The following is a 21,954-nucleotide window of genomic DNA, read 5'->3' as shown; positions in this document are numbered from 1 at the left end:
AAATATTTTTCTTGGAGCCAGCAAGGGTAGCGAGGGCAAAGATGGCATCTGGGTGGCTCGGGCCAGAAATCCTGCTTATATACAGGCAATGGTAAAGCTCCCTTATATGCCACTATGGACAACTTGAAACCCGGAACAGACAATAAACTATTAAATTATTGGATCTTTTAGAAGATAAGGGAGCCAATAAGTTTAATGGGGCACCTGGGGTTGCCAGGAATCTCAGTGGACCAGTGGCCTTGGAGTTTCAAAAAACACTCTGACCTTTGATATGATCATAATGAGCAGAGCAGAGCAAAGTTATTCTTTCCCAATAATCAGTGGGTCTAGAACTGGAAAGCTGAGTTGAGGCAAAGATGCACTGGCAGGAAGGAAAAATGATTAGAATTTGAAGACACAGAAAGAAAAATGGAAGATAATAGCGAAAATTTTACTGTATAGCATCATAAGATGAGAAGGGGAAAAGATAAACCATATTATTTATAGTGCAGCAGAAGTAAAGCTACAGAATTTTACTGGCTGTCTGCTTTCCATCAAATTTTGCTTTTTATTTTTGTTCAACCGTCTTTGCGTTTATGATTTAATAAAATAATTTTGTTCACTCTTGGGTGCTTTAATACATTCATTTCAGTTTGGAGTGAATCCTGTAGGTGCCCTCTATTATTGTATATAAAGAAACATAAGCATAACCAAATAAAGGTAGTTAAGAAGTCACTTTATCTTTTCTGCCCTTCATTGCCTTCCTTTTTCATATCCACGCGCTCATTTTCAGCTTTCCTCTCTGAAATGTTACCCTCTTCCCATCAGTGTTTGCCCCAGCATTGTTTTGGATTCAAACTGGCCTACCCCCATCCATCTATTAAATTGCCACCGTTGTTGTGGTAACGTAAAGCAAGGGACAAAGGGATGAATCAGGCGCTCAAAGCCAGAAGAGTGATTACACTGGCAGCAGTTGGGAGCATCTGAAGAAAATACTCACTGAGAACTTGCCAGTCATTTCTCTAATCAACTCAACTGGTGTTTCGCACAATTCCAAGAGAAATGTGAAGTTTGCTTATCAGATGTGTCAGTAAGGAGGCAGACTCCACAGTGAGCCAGCTGCTCAGGGAGTACGACGATTGCAGTTCTCAGCGTGGGCTGTCTCTGGGAACTCTGAAGGAGTACCAAAGGAATGTGGAAATGGCTAACGTAGGCACATGTCTGCAGCTTTTGTCAAGGCTCTTCATCGTCTTGAACTGTGTAGCACAGCAGGTCCAGGCTGTAGAAACAGGTAAGCATTTACTCTGTCCAATGTTCAAACCAACTGGAACCTCTTGAGAAGACAAAAGGCAATCATACTGGCCCCTCTGATGACTTTTCTTTTTTGTGCCATTAATAGTGTTTTACTAATTTTATCTTACTCATGTTGTTGATAAGTAAGTGTAAAATGTGTATATGTTTTTTTTAGTTTTAAGAAAATATTTCCATATGCATTTTGTTGTTGCCTTTCACTGTCTAGAAAGGCAGTTTTAAATGAACACTGCATATTAAAATGTTTAAACTAGTATAAGAAATCACATTTAGTACTCCTATTCAATTTGAATTAAAACAATTTAGAAAACAGCATTCACATGAACAGGATTTTTCAAAACTGGTATTATTTAACATAGTAAAAGATGAAATGGTGATACTCGGTGGCTCACACGTTGCAGTAGTATGATTCAAAGAGAGAACGAGTAGTGAAAAAATCATGATTCCTACTGTACAAAAACATTTATTAATCTTGTAACAATACTAATAACTATAATAATATTAAAATTTCATTTTTCATATGTGCCTGTATGCTAGTCTATGTAATATAAGGTGATTTTTGTCTGTCTGGCATCAACAATTAAAGGACGCTTGCTTCTAGGTCAATGCAGCTCTGCATCAAATAAAGGAAGAGGGCTGATGCTTCTGCACGTTAATTTAAATGCTAGACCAATTGTTCACAACTTTTTTTGGACAGAGATAGCTGTATTTATACTGTCTTGCATAGTATGTGAGTACTTGAGCTATTATAATTAGGACATTCCCATTAATAATATTGTCCTCTGTTTAATTAAAGTAAGCCACATTTTCAATTGCTGGAAATGTATAGGCACAGCTTTGAACAGCTTATACACAGAGAATATTAACGTGGGAATAAAGTTCTTGTTAAGTACTAGAAAATGTATAGGACTGACAATATCTCCTGCCGGGTTCAATATCCCTCCATTTACTGATCAGATTCAGAGAATATATGTAACAAGGCAGGAAAAAGTGCTAAATGGGATATTACAATGCAAATTTCTCTCACTTGGCTTAATTTAAGTTTTGTAATAGGATTACTGGCATCATTCATTGTCAAAGCTGTATTAATGTTGATTCATGCTGCTTATAAAGTTGCCTAGATGAGTGTATTAGATCAGTACAAGGGTGAGGTGTTAATAATAATTCTTTGCATTTATATAGCACTTTTCTCACTACTCAAAGTGCTCAGCAATTGCAGGTTAAGGGCCTTGCTCAAGTGCCCAATAGAGCAGAGTCCCTATTGGCATTTACAGGATTCGAACCGGCAACCTTCCGATTGCCAGTGCAGATCCCTAGCCACAGAGCCACCACTCCGCCATTACTGAGCACAAGGAAAAATACAGCCCTGGATGAAATGGCATTCCAACACATAATACGTCCTCAACCCAGTCAAAACCCACACAAACATGAGCAAACAAATGAATTTTGCCCAGGCAGTGCTGGCTAATTCCACCATGGGGTCACAGAGACTCTTCTAAGGAAGACGTACACAAAGCAAAAGTCAGTACAAGATGGGATGCCAGTTTGTCTCAGATAGTGAAATTGTGTAGTCCATGTTTAGGGTGGCAGACTGTACTCCAGCAGCCTTGAGCTTACAGCAGAACTCAACCCTTGTCAGGATGCAATCCATCACAGAGCACAAGCGCTCATACTAGGCTGGTACATTGTTATATGTTATATGTATAGACTGATATAGAATACAACTGGAATTTGATCTGAACACAGCCTCATGAATCAGGCAGCAGTACTAACCATTAAACCACTGTGTTATCCTGGTTGTTTTAATTAAAATATTGTGACAGCATTACAGTAATAGTCCAGACTGAATTGTAATGCCTTATATGGCATGGGGGCACTTGAGCACAGTTCTTACCACTTCATGGACCCAGCATTTTGGAAGAAAATCTTGTGTCTAGTTAATGTCTGTCTGGAATTTTTACATTCTAGTCATGTTATCTTAGCTTACTTCTAGATACTCCTATTTTTCTGCACATCTTTGAAATGTATGAGTTATTTTAGTTATTTTGTATCCTGTCCATATGTGTAATAGATGGACTTGTAAATAAATAAATGGAAGAGAGACAGATGGACTGAAAAATAGATGGGTAAATTCATGGATACATATGTGGATGGAATGAATGATGTAAGAATGAGTGGATCTATCTATCTATCTATCTATCTATCTATCTATCTATCTATCTATCTATCTATCTATCTATCTATCTATCTATCTATCTATCTATCTATCTATCTATCTATCCAAACAGATCTTTTCTGGTCACAATCTATGAATAGTTATGTTCTCTCTGTGTCTGTGTGGGTTGTTAAGTGGTGATTATAAATTGGTCTGGTATGTGTGTGTACGTGTGTGTATGTGTGTGTGTGTGTGTGTGTGTCCAAACGTACCCCGTTCCTGACCAATGTTCTATCCAGGTTTGGTTCCTTCCTTTTTGCAAGAGCTACCAGAACAGACTCCAGCAACCTGCAAGCCTGCATTGGATTAAGTGGGTTCTATGCTGGATGGATTGGGTAATATTTTTAAATATTACTTGACACCAATCCAATGTGTGCACTGATTTTTTTCAGTTCACTTCCTTTTAATAGGAGCTGCACCACACCCAGAATACTGTTACAACATTCTTTCCTTCATTAAACTAAATGTGCATTCTGTTACCCACAAAGAACTTCTTATGTCTTCAGTCTTTTTATTCCTCTTCTTATCAAAAAGTGACCTTTAGGACATCTTCTTGAATTGAAAGTGAACAAAAGCACAAGAGCAGAGGATGCTTCTGCTAAAAATCGGGAGGACTCTATTTTGAAATAATTGAACACAAAATAATAATTCTTAATCAGAGCTTCGTTCCCACCCTTTAGTATGTTACTACATAGAAAAAAATGTAAAGTTTCATGCAAATGTCCATCCATCCATTAATTATCAAAATTTCTCAGTCTAGCTGTTTCATTATTGAGAGTGCTATCTGGGAGCACCAGCTGCAAGGTGAGAATCATTCTTGGGCAGGGCATTGGTCCATTATGGGGCACGTTCAAAGCGGCCCAATTTAGAGTCATCAATTAAACCGATTTGCATGCTTTTGGGATCCACACAAGCTCTACACAGGCAAACACTAGTCCAGGATTTGAATCCAGGTTGCTCGATCTGTAGGACAGAAGCTCCAACTGCTATGCCACCCTAATACTAAAGTTATTAAGTTAACTAATACATCAGTCACTATCATTTTTATACTGCTAAATGATATACAGTATTTCCTGAATATCTAGGGGAAAACACTAAATAGAGAAAATATTAAAAAGTTGTGCTTTTTTCACAGAGACAGACCTTCTTTTTAATGAGCCACTGCTCGTAACACTTTTATCCTCTTTTGTAGCTCAGAGATTTGGTTGGAATGTCGACGTAATGGATGTTTGCCACCTTGGCACCATGCTGTTAGTTCAGCTTAGCTGAATAAAGCTGGCATGGCGTAAAGAGTTATTACTATACTGAAAAGCTGAAAGCAAGCAAAATCAGACACCATTCCTATCTGCTACATTAAGGCCTTTTTGCTAAAAGATTTGTCCATTTGATTTCTGCCCTCAAATGATTGCTATTCGCCAGAATAGGCCTCTACATCTTGCAGTGGTGACCAATTTGCATCGGTCCTGAAAACTGATGAATGGGTAATTAAAATGAGCCAACCAGTTTTGTGCCACTGGCAAATGAAGAGTGATGGCACTTGGATATACCCTTTTAGACTTCATGATGTGCAGGGTGGCATGACTGCAACTTTGGCTCTAACAATATGAGCCCAACCCAAGTGAAATAAATTAGTTAAGCACCAAGCACAAAAATCTACTAAAGCAAAGGAATGTGATTTCCTGCACAGGTCAATCACCACTAGAGAAATATACATTCAATGCCAATGCCACCCTTGCAGGAGATAATCTAGTGTATATTGACACCCTTATAATGAACGAGAACTCCATCATCTCAACACATTTTATAACCAGATTGATAAACTGCCTGACCTAATCCGGTCCACTGTTTATATTTTATCCTTGGTACATCTCCACATCTGCCACGTTGACAGCCTGTTAAGATCACTACACCTACACATTCATAATTATAACAGCTTACTTTTATATAATGCATGGGACAAGGTGCTAAACAAGCCTCCTAAGAAAAATCTATCCTTCAAAATATGAAATCAAGCACACAAAAGTACAAATATATATCTTAGAACAAAGAATGGTTGGAAAACTAATTTTCTGAAACTAGTTTATCTGTGTAAGGATTGCTTAAAAGGAAACCTTAGATATTTCAATCGAAAATAATTCTTTTTGTTATGCCCTACAACTTTACTTGTGTTTGAATCCAAATGATTTGTTGTTTGAATCCAAATGATTTGTCTTACAACTTTATTCAGCAAAATTCTTCTAAAACTGAGATTTTAATAATTGGCCAGCAATGAAATGCAGTTCAGGGCAAGCAGGCCTTAGGGGGTCTTGATGCCAAGTATTAAAGCAGTATCCGGAAATGTAGGGGTACTTTTTGACTCCAGATTGAGTTTTGAAGCTCAGGTAAATAAACTAACTACTTTTATCAATTGAGAAACATTGCTAAAATCAGAACATCTTTATCATTTGAAGATACTAAAAGGGTTATTCATGCCTTTAATACATCTGACTATCGAAATGCTTTGCTTCCTACACTGAACTGTTTATCTCTTGCCCAGCTTCAGTCAGTGTGTAATGCTGCAGCTAGATGACTTATAAGATCAAAACTACGTGATTACGTTACTCCAATTTTGGCTTCTCTCTACTGACTTCCTGTTCAATTTAGAATAGGTTTTTAAATCTTATGTATTACTTTTAAGGCTTTGCATGATTCATCTCCTGTATATATCTCTGAATTGCTGATACTTTATAACAGTAAGACCACTAAGAGCATTTAGTCAAGGTCAACTGGCTATTCCAAAGTCTTGATTAAATAGGAAAGGTGATAAAGACTTTCCTGTGATGGCACCTACACTTTGGAACAGCTTACCGCTGGGCATTAGATCAGCTGATTCAATAGCAATTTTTAGATCTATTTAAAGACATACTTTATTGTTTAGTCTTTTTACACATACTGTACATGGTTCTTAATCGTAAATCTGTTTTATATTTTATTTGCTTTCCTGAAGCGTTGATTAATGTTGATGGATTTTATTTGTTTCTGTATGTATGTATGTGCAATGTGAAGCAGTTTGTGGAGTGCTGTCTGGCTTGAAAAGTGTTATGTAAATGAAGCTGTTATGGTTATTATTATCGATGTGAGAAAAAGGCAGGAATCAGTTGTGATGTCTGAGCCCATGAAACTCAAAAGGCTGGGCTAAATTTCAAAATTGAAGCCTGTACTTACTTCTATATAGGCCTGAAAACACAAAGCAGGCTTCACCATCACAAGGGAACCCTGGCTCCCAAAACTCATGAAGCAGGCTTGTAGCCTGAATGGTTAAAAAGGGGCCAAAGCTTATATATCTTTCAAAAGGTACAGGAGAAAAAAATATGGCCCAAATAACAAAAGCAAACTTCCTTAAAGGAACATTCCACCCAATTTTGATTAACTTAAGATTTTTTTTCACGGATTCCAGTTGTATCAAAAATTTTGCTATCTCCATTGTACTTGAAAACATGTTATTAACAAGTTTTCTTGCCTATCAGTACAAAGAACATGGGGTACACAACAGATGAAAATGATCATCTTAGTTGAGGAGTGTACAAAAGGTTTAAAAATCCAAAGCAAGAGCAAAATGAAAAAGTAGCAAACGAATTAACAATAAGTTGCCTAAGATGCAAACTCAAGAACAGCCATAAACAAAGAACAGAGAAAAATATCCAAAAACTTGAATCGAAGAAATAACTTACAAGAAAGGAATCCAGAAATGACCCAAGCAACAAAAGAGCAGAAATGCTAATGACTTATTTCTCAGCCGAGACCTCACAGACCCTATCTATCTATCTATCTATCTATCTATCTATCTATCTATCTATCTATCTATCTATCTATCTATCTATCTATCTATCTATCTATCTATCTATCTATCTAAATGCTGAGTGCTGTCCCCACAGCTGTAGTATTATTGGGCCCCAGCCCCTTAGGTTCAACATATGACTGACAAGGGTAGTAACTAGTTAAATTAACATTATTAAAAGATGAAAAGAAAAATCACAAAAAACTAAAAAAAAAAAGAAAAATTCTTATCAAAAGATGATTAAACATAAAATGAAAGACGCTTTTATTAATAAAAATATCAAATTAATACAGAATAGCAGCAAAATGAACAGGCATTCTACTACCTTAGCAAAACCACAACCTAAAAACATGTTAGTTTATTACAGGTGGCCACCTTCATTAAAATATGGATGGAAACTAATGCACCAGGGAAACCCCACAAGAACTTGGGGGAAAAACATAAGAAATGTGATGAACAAGAGGCGAACATTCCGTCCATCATGCTAGATTGTTTAGCTAATAGCTAAGCTGTCCGATTATTTCATCCAAATACTTCTTAAAGGTTGTCAAGGTGTCTGCTTCAACTCCATGTCTTGGTAGTTTGTTCCAGATTCCCACAACAAGAAGTACTTCTAGGCTTCAGTCCTATATGTGCTTCACCTTAATTTCCTCTGGTGTCCTCGAATATGTGACTCACCATTAAGTTGAAAGAATTCTGCTGGATGTACTTGATGAGGGCCTTAGAGAATTTTGAAGGCATAGATTAGGTCCCCACACAGTCTCCTCTGGTTGAGACTAAATAGGTTTAATTCCCTGAGTCAGAGTAGGACATGTCCTTCTGTCCTGGGATGCACTTGATTGATCTCCTCTGCACAGCTTCAAGTGCTGCTGTGTCTTTCTTGTAGCATGCTGATCAATACTGCACTCAATAATCCAGATCTGGTCTCATTAGTGCATATAGTCTAAGCATAACGTCCTTTGATGTATATTCAACAGTTTTTGCGATATAACCTAACATCTTTTTATTTGCTTCTACACATTGCTTAGATGATGAAAATGTTCTGACAACATAATCTTCTAAACTCTTTTCAGAGGCTGCTTCCTTTAGGACAGTGTGTCCCATTTTGTACTTTCAATTGACATTCGTTTTGCCCATGTGTAGCACTTTGTACATTTCTACAATCAACTGCCTATTCCAAGTGTTCTCCCAGTTCTCCAAGTCTTCTTGAATTGCTTTTGCTGCCTGCTCAGTGTCTATCCATCTAATTGATACAGAAACTCCATTCAGATATGATAATTAGACTCTTCTCCACAAGATGATGAAATAGATTAAGATTGCAGAAAAGATTTACAAATCCTGAGTCTCCCACTGTTTGTTTGGAGTTTTCATGGTCTGTCTGTGTTACTGTGGATTTTCTCCTGGTACTCCAGTTTTCACATCCTGTTGACTCTAAACTTGCCTAGTGTGCCCTACACCGGCTGGTGTTTAATCAAGTTTGCCTTCTGTTTTTGCACCTAATGCTGGTAGGAGAGCTCCAACTCCCCACTGCCTGGAAAAAGGAGTTGATGAAATGGATGAATAAAGAGAAATACACATGCTTATGAGTATGATAGTGTACAGTATCTGTCTGACAGAAAGGATAAACCTTTATCTGATTCTTCTTTATTTGCTCTATTTTCATTCCTTTCTGCTATGCAATTTTCTAAGAACGTGTTTCTGATGTATTAGGTGTTCATTTATCTTCGTGTTCCAAGTCATGGTGGCACACGTACATATTACATTCTACAGTAAATTTAATGTAACAGTAGCCTGTGTAAGGTGTCACAGTGGTGTAAGATCTGTCTTATCTGTCAGCTTTAGACTGTCAAGGTCCTTAGTTCAAATCCCAGCGTGGTCATTGTGTGTAATTTACCCATTCTCCCCACATGCTTTTCTCCAAGTTCTTTTCCTCCCACATCTCACAGTCATCCTGCAACTCTAATCTTGCCCAGCGTGACATTGTGGCAGGGTGCCCTAAAACAAACTAGTGTTCATTTGCTGTTTTGTTCAAGGTTGGCGTGGCATTCTCATATCTGTACAATACATTATATGATGTAGTATTATTCAGTACGAGGCAGCATGGGGATGCAGTTGTTAGTGTTTTCCCCCTCTCAGATATAGCTGCTTGTGGCCTATGTGACATTTTCTTGTTCTTCCTGTGTCTCCATGGATTTTTCACAGGGCTTTTCTTCTAATATCCCCAAAGATGCACATGTTAGGTAAATTGGCTAGTTGTGGGCACCCAATCCAGGGTTGGTTCCTGCCTGGTTATGGCCACTCATGACCCTGATTAAGTGGGCTTGAGAATGTGTTTATCCAAAGCAGTGTGTTGCTATGTCTGACCAGCATTTGTGGGCAAAGCTTGATCACATGCACCTGACATTATGCTGTTTATAATGAAAGCCTGGCTTAGCAACAAGGACTTTTAATAACAGAGGGGCTCCTAAAATGACATGGGGCTGAGAAAAAGTTAATTGAAAGTAAAATCCACCATGATTACTGTTGAACCCTTCTATAGTCCAGTAAGGGTAGAAAGGAGGTCACAAGAGTGAGTAAGGGGTTTCTGTCACCTATCACTGCTCAAGAAGGGAATTCTCAGAGGGTATCAAGGTAGAAGAGATGACATGAAGTGACAAGCAGGCCACCATATTACAGCTTCAAAATTCTTAGGTGGCTCAAGGAATCATGGCAACACAAACCCCCCCTGCCCTACAAAAGCAGAAAGCCAACCAGAAATTCTCTGTGCCTGGGTCATTAAAGAGCAAATAAGAGGTGAAATGCAGGAGCATGTGAGGCCACTAGGGGGATCTCTTCTAAAAAGATCCAAAGTTTTTGTACAGCAGATTGAACATTGAGATAAAGTTTAAATGTGTGCACCCTGTCATTTGAAAATGAAGAGGTTATAGAAAGAATATGTGATTGGTACATGAAAGGGAGACTTTCTGAGGATATGTCATGACTGTACAATACAATACAATACAGTTTATTTTTGTATAGCCCAAAATCACACAGGAAGTGCCGCAATGGGCTTTAACAGGCCCTGCCTCTTGACAGCCCCCCAGCCTTGACTCTCTAAGAAGACAAGGAAAAACTCCCAAAAAAACCTTGTAGGGAAAAAATGGAAGAAACCTTGGGAAAGGCAGTTCAAAGAGAGACCCCTTTCCAGGTAGGTTGGGCGTGCAGTGGGTGTCAAAAGAAGGGGGTCAATACAATACAATACACAAAACAGAACAGAACAATTCCACAATATTGTAAGAAATAAAAAATATAAATTTTAGAAGTACAGAGCAGAATTTAACAGTAGATGATATATCCCATAATAAGATTTGGATTTGTGTAGAGTCCTGGAGACCTCATCCTTCATGATGCCTCCCCCATTTGGCCATTCCATGGCTGAAACAGTGCTGGGCCAGCCAATCCGATGAAAGGACCCCTCTTTCCCACGATTCCTGCGATCCTCCATCTGGGATGACTTTTCCTTAGGCAGGCAAAACAACTTGGCAGGTGGGCCGTGGCACCAAGTGCCACATTTGAGTACCGAGAAGAAAAACAGAATAAGTGAGGGTTAGTATACAATTATAACTGTCATGTTACTTATGTTTAAGTGCTAATGACTAACAACAGAGATGCAGTCTGTACAGTTAATCAGCAGCTCTAGTCAGGATATGCTAAACTGAAGTAGTGAGTCTTCAGCCGGGATTTAAAAGCTGAGACCGAAGGGGCATCTCTTATAGTAGCATGCAGACCATTCCACAGTTTAGGGGCCCTGTAACTAAAAGCTCGACCTCCCACTGTTATTTTATTAATCCTTGGAATCATAAGCAGACTGGCATCTTGAGATCTTAATGTGCGCTCAGGTTTGTAAGTCGTGATAAGTTCAGACAAGTAAGCCAGACCTCGACCATTTAACGCTTTATATGTTAAAAGAAGGATTTTGAAATCTGCCCTAAACTTAACCGGGAGCCAGTGTAAGGATTTAAGAACTGGAGTTATGTGTTTGTATTTTCTTGTTCTTGTAATAATTCTCGCAGCCGCATTTTGGATTAACTGGAGGCTGTATAAAGAACAGTTTGAACATCCAGTGAACACCGCATTGCAGTAGTCAATCCTACTAGAGATAAATGCATGAATTAGTTTCTCAGAATCCTGTTTATTTAAAAAGCGCCTTAATTTCCTAACATTTTTAAGATGGAAGAAACATGTTTTGGACAACTTTGTAATATGCGCTTTAAATGACATGCTAGAGTCAAAGATAACTCCTAGATTGCGGGCTGACTGGGATTCCCACTGAGTTAAATGATGACAAAATATTGTTGTGATCAGCATCATTCCCTCCAACAATTAACATCTCTGTTTTATCTGTATTTAAAGACAAGTAGTTCTTATTCATCCACTCCTTTAATTCACTAACACAACTAATTAAAGACAGCATTGGAGAAACTTCATCTATTTAAATGAAAGGTATAACTGGGTGTCATCTGCATACGAGTGAAAATTAACATTATGTTTCCTAATGAGAGATTCCAGTGGAAGCATGTACAGTGAAAACAGTAAAGGTACCAGTACTGAGCCCTGCGGGACACCATATTGAACTTCTGTGTATAATGATGGAGTACTGTCAGCACATTTCTGTACATATTGGAATCGATTTGATAAGTAAGAACTAAACCAAGCGAGCACGGTGCCTGTAAGCCCAACATCATTTTCTAGCCTGTGCAGTAAAATAGAATGGTCGATGGTGTCAAACGCTGCACTTAAGTCCAACAACATAATTACAGTGGAGTTTCCTTCATCAGAGGATATCAGAATGTCATTTACAACCTGTGTTAGTGCCGTTTCTGTACTATGACCAGTGCGAACACCAGACTGGAATTTCTCAAATAAATTATAATGCGTAAGGTGTGTCTGAAGCTGACTGGTGACTACTTCTAGTATTTTAGAGAGAAACGGTAAATTTGAAATAGGCCTGTAATTATTTAGTATATGTGGGTCAAGGTCTGACTTTTTAAGTAATGGTTTAATGACTGACACTTTTAGTGTATCAGGTACTGTGCCATGCAATAATGAACTATTGATAATGTTTAGAATAGGCTCTGCAAGAACATCCATTGCACTTTTTACTAGTTTTGTTGGCACTGGATCTAGGGAACAAGTAGTGGGCTTCATTTTAGAAATTAAACTTAATACTTCCTGCTCAGTTACAGGATTAAAATTACTAAAGTGCTGAGTGCAATGTGAGACAGGGTCTGCTAAGCTAGTATTTGGTTTGTACTGTGATGCAGAGATCTGGGATCTTATATTTTTAATTTTCTCATTGAAGAAGTTCATAAAGTCTGTACTGCTAATGTCTGTTGGTATTTTGCACTGTTGATGTGAGGGATGAGACAAAGAGCGGTTAAACAAACCTCCTATGATGGAAAACAATATTGGACGGCGTTTTCCCTTGCCCGGTCGCGGGTCACCGGGGCCCCACTCTGGAGCCAGGCCTGGAGGTGGGGCTCGATGGTGAGCGCCTGGTGACTGGGCCTGCACCCATGAGGCTCGGCCGGGCACAGCCCGAAGAGGCAACGTGGGTCCCCCTTCCCATGGGCTCACCACCTATGGGAGGGGCCAAGGAGGTCGGGTGCAGTGTGAGTTGGGTGGTGGCCGAAGGCGGGGACCTTGGCGGTCCGATCCTCGGCTACAGAAGCTGGCTCTTGGGACGTGGAATGTCACCTCTCTGAAGGGGAAGGAGCCTGAGCTAGTGCGCGAGGTCGAGAGGTTCCGGCTAGATATAGTCGGACTCACCTCGACGCACAGCTTGGACTCTGGAACCAATCTCCTTGAGAGGGGCTGGACTCTGTACCACTCTGGAGTTGCCCCCGGTGAGAGGCGCCGAGCGGGTGTGGGTATACTTATTGCCCCCCGACTTGGAGCCTGTACATTGGGGTTTACCCCGGTGGACGAGAGGGTAGCCTCCCTTCACCTTCGGGTGGGGGGACGGGTCCTAACTGTTGTTTGTGCGTATGCACGGAACAGCAGTTCGGAGTACCCACCCTTTTTGGAGTCCCTGGAGGGGGTGCTAGAGGGCATACCTTCTGGGGACTCCCTCATTCTGCTGGGAGACTTCAATGCTCACGTGGGCAATGACAGTGAGACCTGGAAGGGCGTGATTGGGAGGAATGGCCCCCCCGATCTGAACCCGAGCGGTGTTTTGTTATTGGACTTCTGTGCTCGTCACGGATTGTCCATAACGAACACCATGTTCAAGCATAGGGGTGTTCATATGTGCACTTGGCACCAGGACACTCTAGGCCTCAGTTCGATGATCGACTTTGTGGTTGTGTCGTCGGACTTGCGGCCACATGTCTTGGACACTCGGGTGAAGAGAGGGGTGGAGCTGTCAACTGATCACCACCTGGTGGTGAGTTGGCTTCGATGGTGGGGGAGGATGCCGGTCAGGCGTGGTAGGCCCAAACGTGTTGTGAGGGTCTGCTGGGAACATCTGGCAGAGCCCCCTGTCAGAAGTAGCTTCAACTCCCACCTCCGGCAGAACTTCGACCACATCCCGAGGGAGGTGGGGGACATTGAGTCCGAATGGGCCATGTTCCGTGCCTCTATTGTTGAGGCAGCTGACCGGAGCTGTGGCCGTAAGGTGGTCGGTGCCTGTCGTGGCGGCAATCCCCGAACCCGTTGGTGGACACCGGCGGTGAAGGATGCCGTCAAGCTGAAGAAGGAGTCCTACCGGTCCCTTTTGTCCTGTGGGACCCTGGAGGCAGCTGATAGGTACCGGCAGGCCAAGCGGAATGCGGCTTTGGTGGTTGCTGAGGCAAAAACTCGGGCGTGGGAGGAGTTTGGGGAGGCCATGGAGAACGACTTTCGGACGGCTTCAAGGACATTCTGGTCCACCATCCGGCGTCTCAGGAAGGGGAAGCAGTGCAGTGTCAACACTGTATATGGTGGGGATGGTGCGCTGCTGACCTCGACTCGGGACGTTGTGGGTCGGTGGGGGGAGTACTTCGATGACCTCCTCAATCCCATTAACATGCCTTCCAATGAGGAAGCAGAGCCTGGGGACTCAGAGGTGGGCTCCCCCATCTCTGGAACTGAGGTCACCGAGGTGGTCAAAAAACTCCTTGGTGGCAGGGCCCCGGGGGTGGATGAGATACGCCCGGAGTTCCTCAAGGCTCTGGATGTTGTAGGACTGTCTTGGTTGACACGCCTCTGCAACATCGCATGGACATCAGGGACAGTGCCTCTGGATTGGCAGACCGGGGTGGTGGTCCCCCTCTTTAAGAAGGGGGATCGGAGAGTGTGTTCCAACTACAGAGGGATCACACTTCTCAGCCTCCCTGGAAAAGTCTATTCAGGGGTCCTGGAGAGGAGGGTCCGTCGGATAGTCGAGCCTCGGATTCAGGAGGAACAGTGTGGTTTTCGTCCTGGTCGCGGAACAGTGGACCAGTTCTATACCCTTAGCAGGGTCCTGGAGGGTGCATGGGAGTTTGCCCAACCAGTCTACATGTGTTTTGTGGTCTTGGAAAAGGCATTCGATCATGTCCCTCGGGGAATCCTGTGGGGGGTACTCCGGGAGTATGGGATACCTGACCCCCTGCTAAGGGCTGTTCGGTCCCTGTACGATCGTTGCCAGAGCCTGGTCCGCATTGCCGGCAGTAAGTCGAACTCGTTTCCAGTGAGAGTTGGACTCCGCCAGGGCTGCCCTTTGTCACCGATTCTGTTCATAACTTTTATGGACAGAATTTTTAGGCGCAGCCAGGGCGTTGAGGGGGTCCGGTTTGGTGGGCTCAGGATTGGGTCACTGCTTTTTGCAGATGATGTTGTCCTGTTTGCTTCATCAGGCCGTGATCTTCAGCTGTCTCTGGATCGGTTCGCAGCCGAGTGTGAAGCGGCTGGGATGAGAATCAGCACCTCCAAATCCAAGACCATGGTCCCTAGCCTGAAAAGGGTGGAGTGCCCTCTCAGGGTTGGTAGCGAGATCCTGCCCCAAGTGGAGGAGTTCAAGTATCTCGGGGTCTTGTTCACGAGTGAGGGAAGAATGAAGCGTGAGATCGACAGGCGGATCGGTGCGGCATCCGCAGTAATGCGGGCGTTGCATTGGTCTGTCGTGGTGATAAAGGAGCTTGAGCCGCAAGGCGAAGCTCTCAATTTACCAGTCGATCTATGTTCCTACCCTCACCTATGGTCATGAGCTATGGGTAGTGACCGAAAGAACGAGATCGCGAATACAAGCGGCTGAAATGAGTTTCCTCCGCAGGGTGTCTGGGCTCTCCCTTAAAGATAGGGTGAGAAGCTCAGTCATCCGGGAGGGGCTCAGAGTAGAGCCGCTGCTCCTCCACATCGAGAGGAGTCAGATGAGGTGGCTCGGGCATCTGATCAGGATGCCTCCTGGACGCCTCCCTGGGGAGGTGTTCCGGGCACGTCTAACCGGGAGGAGGCCCCGGGGAAGACCCAGGACACGTTGGAGGGACTATGTCTCTCGACTGGCCTGGGAACGCCTTGGGATTCTCCCGGAAGAGCTAGAAGAAGTGGCCGGGGAGAGGGAAGTCTGGGCATCTCTGCTCAAGCTGCTGCCCCCGCGAGCCGACCTTGGATAAGCGGGAGACAATGGATGGATGGATGGATGGATGGATCTGAATTTCCATTTGTTAATTTAGCCACTGTTCTAAACAGTACCCGAGGATTTTTATTATTGCTATCTATTAATGTAGAATAATATTCTGACCAAGCTTTAAAGAGGGCTTTTTTATATTTATTAACACTCTCTGTCCATGCAATTTGAAAGACATGTAGCTTTGTTGTTCTCCATCTGCGCTCCAGTTTTCGACACTCTAATTTAAGAGCTCAAGTGTTTTCATTAAACCAGGGAGAGTTTCTATGTGCTTTGATCACTTTTGTTTTAAGGGGAGCCACTGTGTCCAGAGCATCTCTCAAGGTCACATTATAATGTGATGTTAGCTGATCTAAATGGTTTTCCACAATTACACTCGACATACTCAAAGTATCTATAAATTTTGAAGCAGAATTACAATCTAGATGTCGCACTGTCTTTGTTTTAATCTGGGAGTGTGTTGGCAAGGGCAGGACTAAATCAAATGTAATTAAGTAATGATCGGAAATAACTTCATTTAATGGAGTAATAATTAAATTTTGAATTTCAACTTTGTAAGTTATAATTAAATCTAATGTGTGGTTATGATTATGAGTTGGACCTTTGACATTCTGACAAAATCCTACTGAATTTAACAAATAAGTAAAACATTTGCTAAAAGTGTCAGTTTCCACATCAATGTGTACATTAAAATCTCCCATCAGTACTACGTGATCATAATTTATAGCCAAGTCAGATAAAAGGTTGCTAAATTCAGACATGAACAATGAATACGGCCCTGGTGGTCTATAGACTAGCACTATAATTGTGTTGGAATCTGTTTTAATATTTAAAATGAATGCCTCAAAGGATGTAAAGTTGCCTAAATTTTTAGAAGTGATTTGCATTTTGTTACAATGAATTATTCCAAGGCCTCCTCCTCGACCAGAATCTCTAGACTTATGAAGGAACGAGTAGCCATCTGGTGACGCCTCAGCTAGGGGGACAGTGTCACATTTACTAAGCCAGGTTTCGGTGAGAAGACACAGATCAGATTTTGTACTTAATATAATATCATTTACCAAAACAGCTTTAGTGCCAAGAGAGCGAATGTTCAATAAGCAGCATTTAAAACTGTATGCTTCTTTCTGAATTGGTGATATACTTTTTGTTTTAATTTGTAGTAAATTTCTATTACAGATGCCCCTGGTGGAGGGTCTGGTTTTATCCCTTGGTCTAATTATACACCTTATTTTTTGGTTATCAATTAATTTAAGGTTTGTATCAAGACTAAATTTACTGGATGCCCCAAGACAAGGATTATGGGTAACAGCTTCAGGAAAGTAACAGGTGGGATAAACAACAGCCTGTGATTTAACAGCCTGTGTAACAGGGAATGGTGAGTTGTTTAGGCTGGAAGGTTTATTTTGTCAGCAGTTTTGGGTTCTCCTTCTACCCATCCCTTTTCTCTTTATTTGGATTAAGAAAAAGTGAATAACAAAAAATGAAATTTAATACCTTCAAGCTCATATTATATATTTTTATTTAGCATTATGTAATAACTTAAAAAATAAACTCTATTGAGAATATAAGAGACTTTTTTGGAGTATGCACACTGCTTTTATTCAGTCTCTTTGCCTAAACGTAGAGCTGTTGACAAATGCTTCTGGCAGGATTACAACAGAGTGACTTTTCTCTTTTTTCACTGTTTGGTTTTCTCAGTTTCGGACTAAAGAGCTCTCATTGACCCTGCAGCAGAACAATAGTTTTTAATTTATTCCCATGCCTGTTGATGGAAGATAGTCAAACAGCGCAGCCTGTATTCCAAACACCCTGCTGGCCGCCATCTCTGGCAGAGAAGGGAAGCTCTGACAGTTTTACTGGGGGATCTCACTGCTGGCAAACAGGCACAAAGCTCAGAGAAATATGCCTTCTAGTCTGGAGGTTTTCATTAGCACTTGTGGTTTTTAATGAAGAACTCTCACTTACTGTGTATGTGCACATTACAGCTATTACATGGTAGCTAATCTTTTAATTAGGGCAATTCAAGTACTTAATTTATAGTTTGCTTGTTGCGATACAGTATGTATATATAATGTAATTGGTTGGTGATTATGTTAAAGGTAGTACTGCCAGCATATGAGCTCTTCAGATTTAATGGGATGAAGAAAAATAGAGCAGTACGAGAACACCGTATCCTCAATAAAAGTAAAACTAAATGGTTCAGTGAAGGAATAATGAATAGCTGATAGTAAAACTGAGACAAACACATTCTTTCAAGGGATTGTAAAATTCAAATGTTCTCGACTTTTAAAACAAAGCTCAATACAATCCTGAAATATCATTGAATGTCATAAAATTACACAAATGCTTGATACAGATTGAGTAGCATGATACAAAGTAATGTAGTATACACTTACGAGGAAATACTACGCATATACATTGTGCAAATTGCGCAGGGGCATCCTTGGACTTATGTGTCTTATCATGGAAACTCGGCTTCCAGATGACTAATTTGATATCCCTAGCACTTTCTACATATCGTAGTCCTGAGCAAGGTTAGCAGGTAAAATCCTAGTTCCTTGTTCTGTCCTCACTAAATCCTTCCTTGTCAATGAGGTAATTGATTCAGATCTGTGATTTCAGTAAATCCCTTTAATTCAGGCTTATAGCAAACTTAAATAAATTGAAATGTTAATTGCAGGAATTAAAGTATAAACTGACATAACCCAAGCACTGTACAATATCAAAAAAAAAAAAAACAAACAAAAAAACAACCCCATAACCCCTGAGAAGCATGGTGGTGGAAGCTTCATGCTGTAGGGATGTTTGTCTGCAGCAGGCCTTAAAAGGCATGTGAAATCAGAGGGTAAAATGAATCCTGCAAAAAAACAGAAAAATCCTGGAGGAAAATATTTATATTCCAGCAAGTCAGTGACCATAATCATAAAGCCAAAGCTACACAGAAATGGATTAAAAGCAGGCACCTCATTTCTAAAACTTGCATACACACAAGAAGAGGCTTCTAATGTGTTTATGGAACTTCCCGTGCAAACGTCGGGATTTATAAAAAAAAACTTGACAAGAAAGCTTGAGTATATTTACAACAACTCTGCCCCATGTGTACTCAACATTTCTGAGAAAATGGGCAATGATGACACCCTTGATCAAGCAGGGAAATGCAGCCAAACCAGTGAAATGACAACTCACAAAATATTAATTCATATCACTGAGCCATTGTTATAATGTGCGTTGACATGACAAACATATTATTATTCAAAAGTGATGAATATTAATGCCAAGACTGTATTTTAGTTCACTTTAGTCAGTGCTGCATTTTTGCATTGAAGAAATGTTTTGGTTTTTAATCAGTTTACATTGGCTACCTGTTGCCACTTCTCATGGAACTGGCTGATGGGTCAAGAACATCTTAGCCCATCATGGAAGCACTGACTGACTGAGTAGGCACGATATACAGTTTTCATTTGGTGTACAATAGTAAAACATAACATATTTTTGCCAACATAAAACGTCATTTTGCAACAGTGTCAAGCCCTCCTAATATAATTTGGTCACTTTACTGCACTCATATTGCAATAAGGGCATCTAGCAAGAATGAAGCTGCTTCTGTTCACTGTAAGCTGTTACATTCCATTAACTTTCTTCTTCTTCTTCTTCTTTTGACTGCTTCTTTTAGGGGTTGCCACAGTGGATCATCTTTTTCCATATTTTCCTGTCCTCTGCATCTTGTTCTGTCACACCCATCACCTGCATGTCCTCTCTCACCAGATCCGTAAACCTCCTCTTAGGCCTTCCTCTTTTTCTCTTGCCTAACAGCTCCATCCCTAGCATCATTCTTCTAAAACAACCAGCATCTCTCCTCTGCACATGTCCAAACCAACACAATCTCACCTCTCTGACTTTGTCTCCCAACCGTCCAACCTGAGTTAACCCTCAATGTACTAATGCAAATCTTAATGTTTTTAACTCTGCTACTTCCAGCTCTGTCTCCTGTTTTTTGGTCAGTGCCACTGTCTCCAACCCATATAACATAGCTGGTCTCACTACTGTCCTGTAGATCTTCCCTTTCACTCTTGCTGGTACCTGTCTGTCAAAAATCATGCCTGACACTGTCATCCATCCACTCCACTCTGCCTGTACTCTCTCTTTCACTCCTCTTCCACACTCCCCATTACTTTGTACTGTTGAGGCTAAGTACTTAAACTTATCCATTTTTGCCAACTCTGCTATCTGCATCCTCACCATTCCACTGGGCCCCCTCTCTTTCACAGACATGTACAGTAGTCTGTCTTGATCCTACCTACCTTCATTCTACACCTCCCTAGGACATACCTCCACATTTCCAGGGCCTCCTCGACCTGCTCCCTCCTCTATTTACAGATCATAATCTCAACTGCAAACATCATAGTCCATGGGCACTCCTGTCTAATCTCCTCTGTCAACCTGTCCATCATTATTGCAAATAAGAAAGAGCTCAGAATTGACCTCTGATGTAATCCCACCTCAACCTTAAACGCATCCGTCACTCCTACCTCAGATTTCCCCACAGTCACACCTCCCTTGTACATATACTGTACCACTCTTATAAACTTCTCTGCCACTCCCAACTTCCTCATACAGTTCCACTACTCTTCTCAAGGCACCCTGGCATATGCTTTCTTCAGGTCCACAAAGACACAATGCAACTCCTTCTGGTCTTCTCTATACTTCTAAACATCGCATCATACTGCTGCTCACTGATCATCACCTCCCTTCTTAACTTAACTTCCACTATCCTTTCCCATAACTGTATGCTGTGGCTGATCAGTTGTATCCCTCTGTAGTTTATACAGCTCTGCACATCGCCCTTATTCTTAAAAATTGTTAGCACTACACTTATCTTCCACTCTTCAGGCATCGTCTCACTTTCCAAGATGGCATTAAACAATCTGGTTAAAAATTCCACTGCCATCTCTCCTAAACACCTCCATGCTTTCACAGGTATGTCATCTGGACCAGCAGCGTTCCAATTCTACATCCTTTTCATAGCTGTCCTTACTTCCTCTTTGTTAATCCATTGCACATCCTGGTTCACTATCTCCACATCATACATCAGCTCAACACACTTTCCTCACTTGTGAGTAAATTTCCTTCTTTATCCTTTATCCCCCTAACCTTCTACTCATCTTTCTCAGCCCAGTCCCTCTGTCTAACCAATCGGTACAAGTCCTTTTCTTCTTCCTTAGTGTTCAACCTTTCATACAACTCATGATACCCCTTTTCTTTAGCCTTCGCCACCTCTCTGTTCACCTTATGCCTTATCTCCTTGTACTTCTGTCTTCTTTCTTCATTTCTCTGACTATCCCACTTCTTCTTCACCAACCTGTTTCTCTGTATACTCTCCTGAACCTCCCCATTCCACCACCAGGTTTCTTTGCCCTCCTTCCTCTGTCACACCAAGCATCTAGCTGTCTCCCTTTCCACTTCTGCTGTAGTATCTCATAACTCTTCACATCCTCCTATTGCCTGTCTTACCTCCTCCCTGAACTCCACCTTACAGTGTTTCTTTTTCAACTTCCACTATTTAATCCTTGGCTTTTCCCTCACTCTCCTCCCTTCTTGCTCTCCAACGTCATCCTACAGACCACCATTCTGTGCTGACTAACTAAGCTTTCCCCTGCCACCACTTTGCAGTCTTCAATCTCCTTCACACTGACCCTCCTGCGTAAGATAAAATCCAATTGTGTGCACTCCACTCTTGTACAACACCCTGTGTTCCTACCTCTTCTTAAAATATGTATTCACCACATTTACATCATCCTTTTCACAAACTCTACTACAGTCTAACCTACTCATCACCTCCTTATCTCCTTTGTTCCCTTCACCAACATGTCCATTAAAATCCACTCCAATCATCACTTCATCTCCCTTGGGTACACTCTCCACCACTTCATCCAGCTCACTGCAGAAATGTTCTTTCTTATCCATTGCACACCTAACCTGTGGGGCATATGCACTAATAACATT

At 41.4% G+C, this 21,954-nt stretch overlaps 1 protein-coding gene across 2 annotated transcripts in view; it reads left to right on the top strand.

The window, feature by feature from the left end:
* Positions 1 to 21,954, top strand: part of ldlrad2 (low density lipoprotein receptor class A domain containing 2) — an 84,036-nt gene that overhangs the window by 18,510 nt on the left and 43,572 nt on the right. Inside the window, exon 1 of one of the 2 annotated variants that reach the window (XM_051930379.1) lies at positions 927 to 1,270. The exons of the other annotated variant lie outside the window; for it this stretch is intronic. Coding sequence (XP_051786339.1) covers positions 1,180 to 1,270 — 91 coding nt within the window. The 5' untranslated portion in view covers positions 927 to 1,179. Of the gene's footprint in view, positions 1 to 926; positions 1,271 to 21,954 lie in introns of those variants that run through there. 2 annotated transcript variants of the gene reach the window in all.

Source organism: Erpetoichthys calabaricus, chromosome 8 (genome assembly GCF_900747795.2).
Source record: "Erpetoichthys calabaricus chromosome 8, fErpCal1.3, whole genome shotgun sequence".
NCBI classification, from domain to species: Eukaryota; Metazoa; Chordata; class Cladistia; order Polypteriformes; family Polypteridae; genus Erpetoichthys; species Erpetoichthys calabaricus.
Note: the sequence above shows the minus strand (reverse complement) of the source record. Positions and strands in the feature narration are given on the sequence as shown.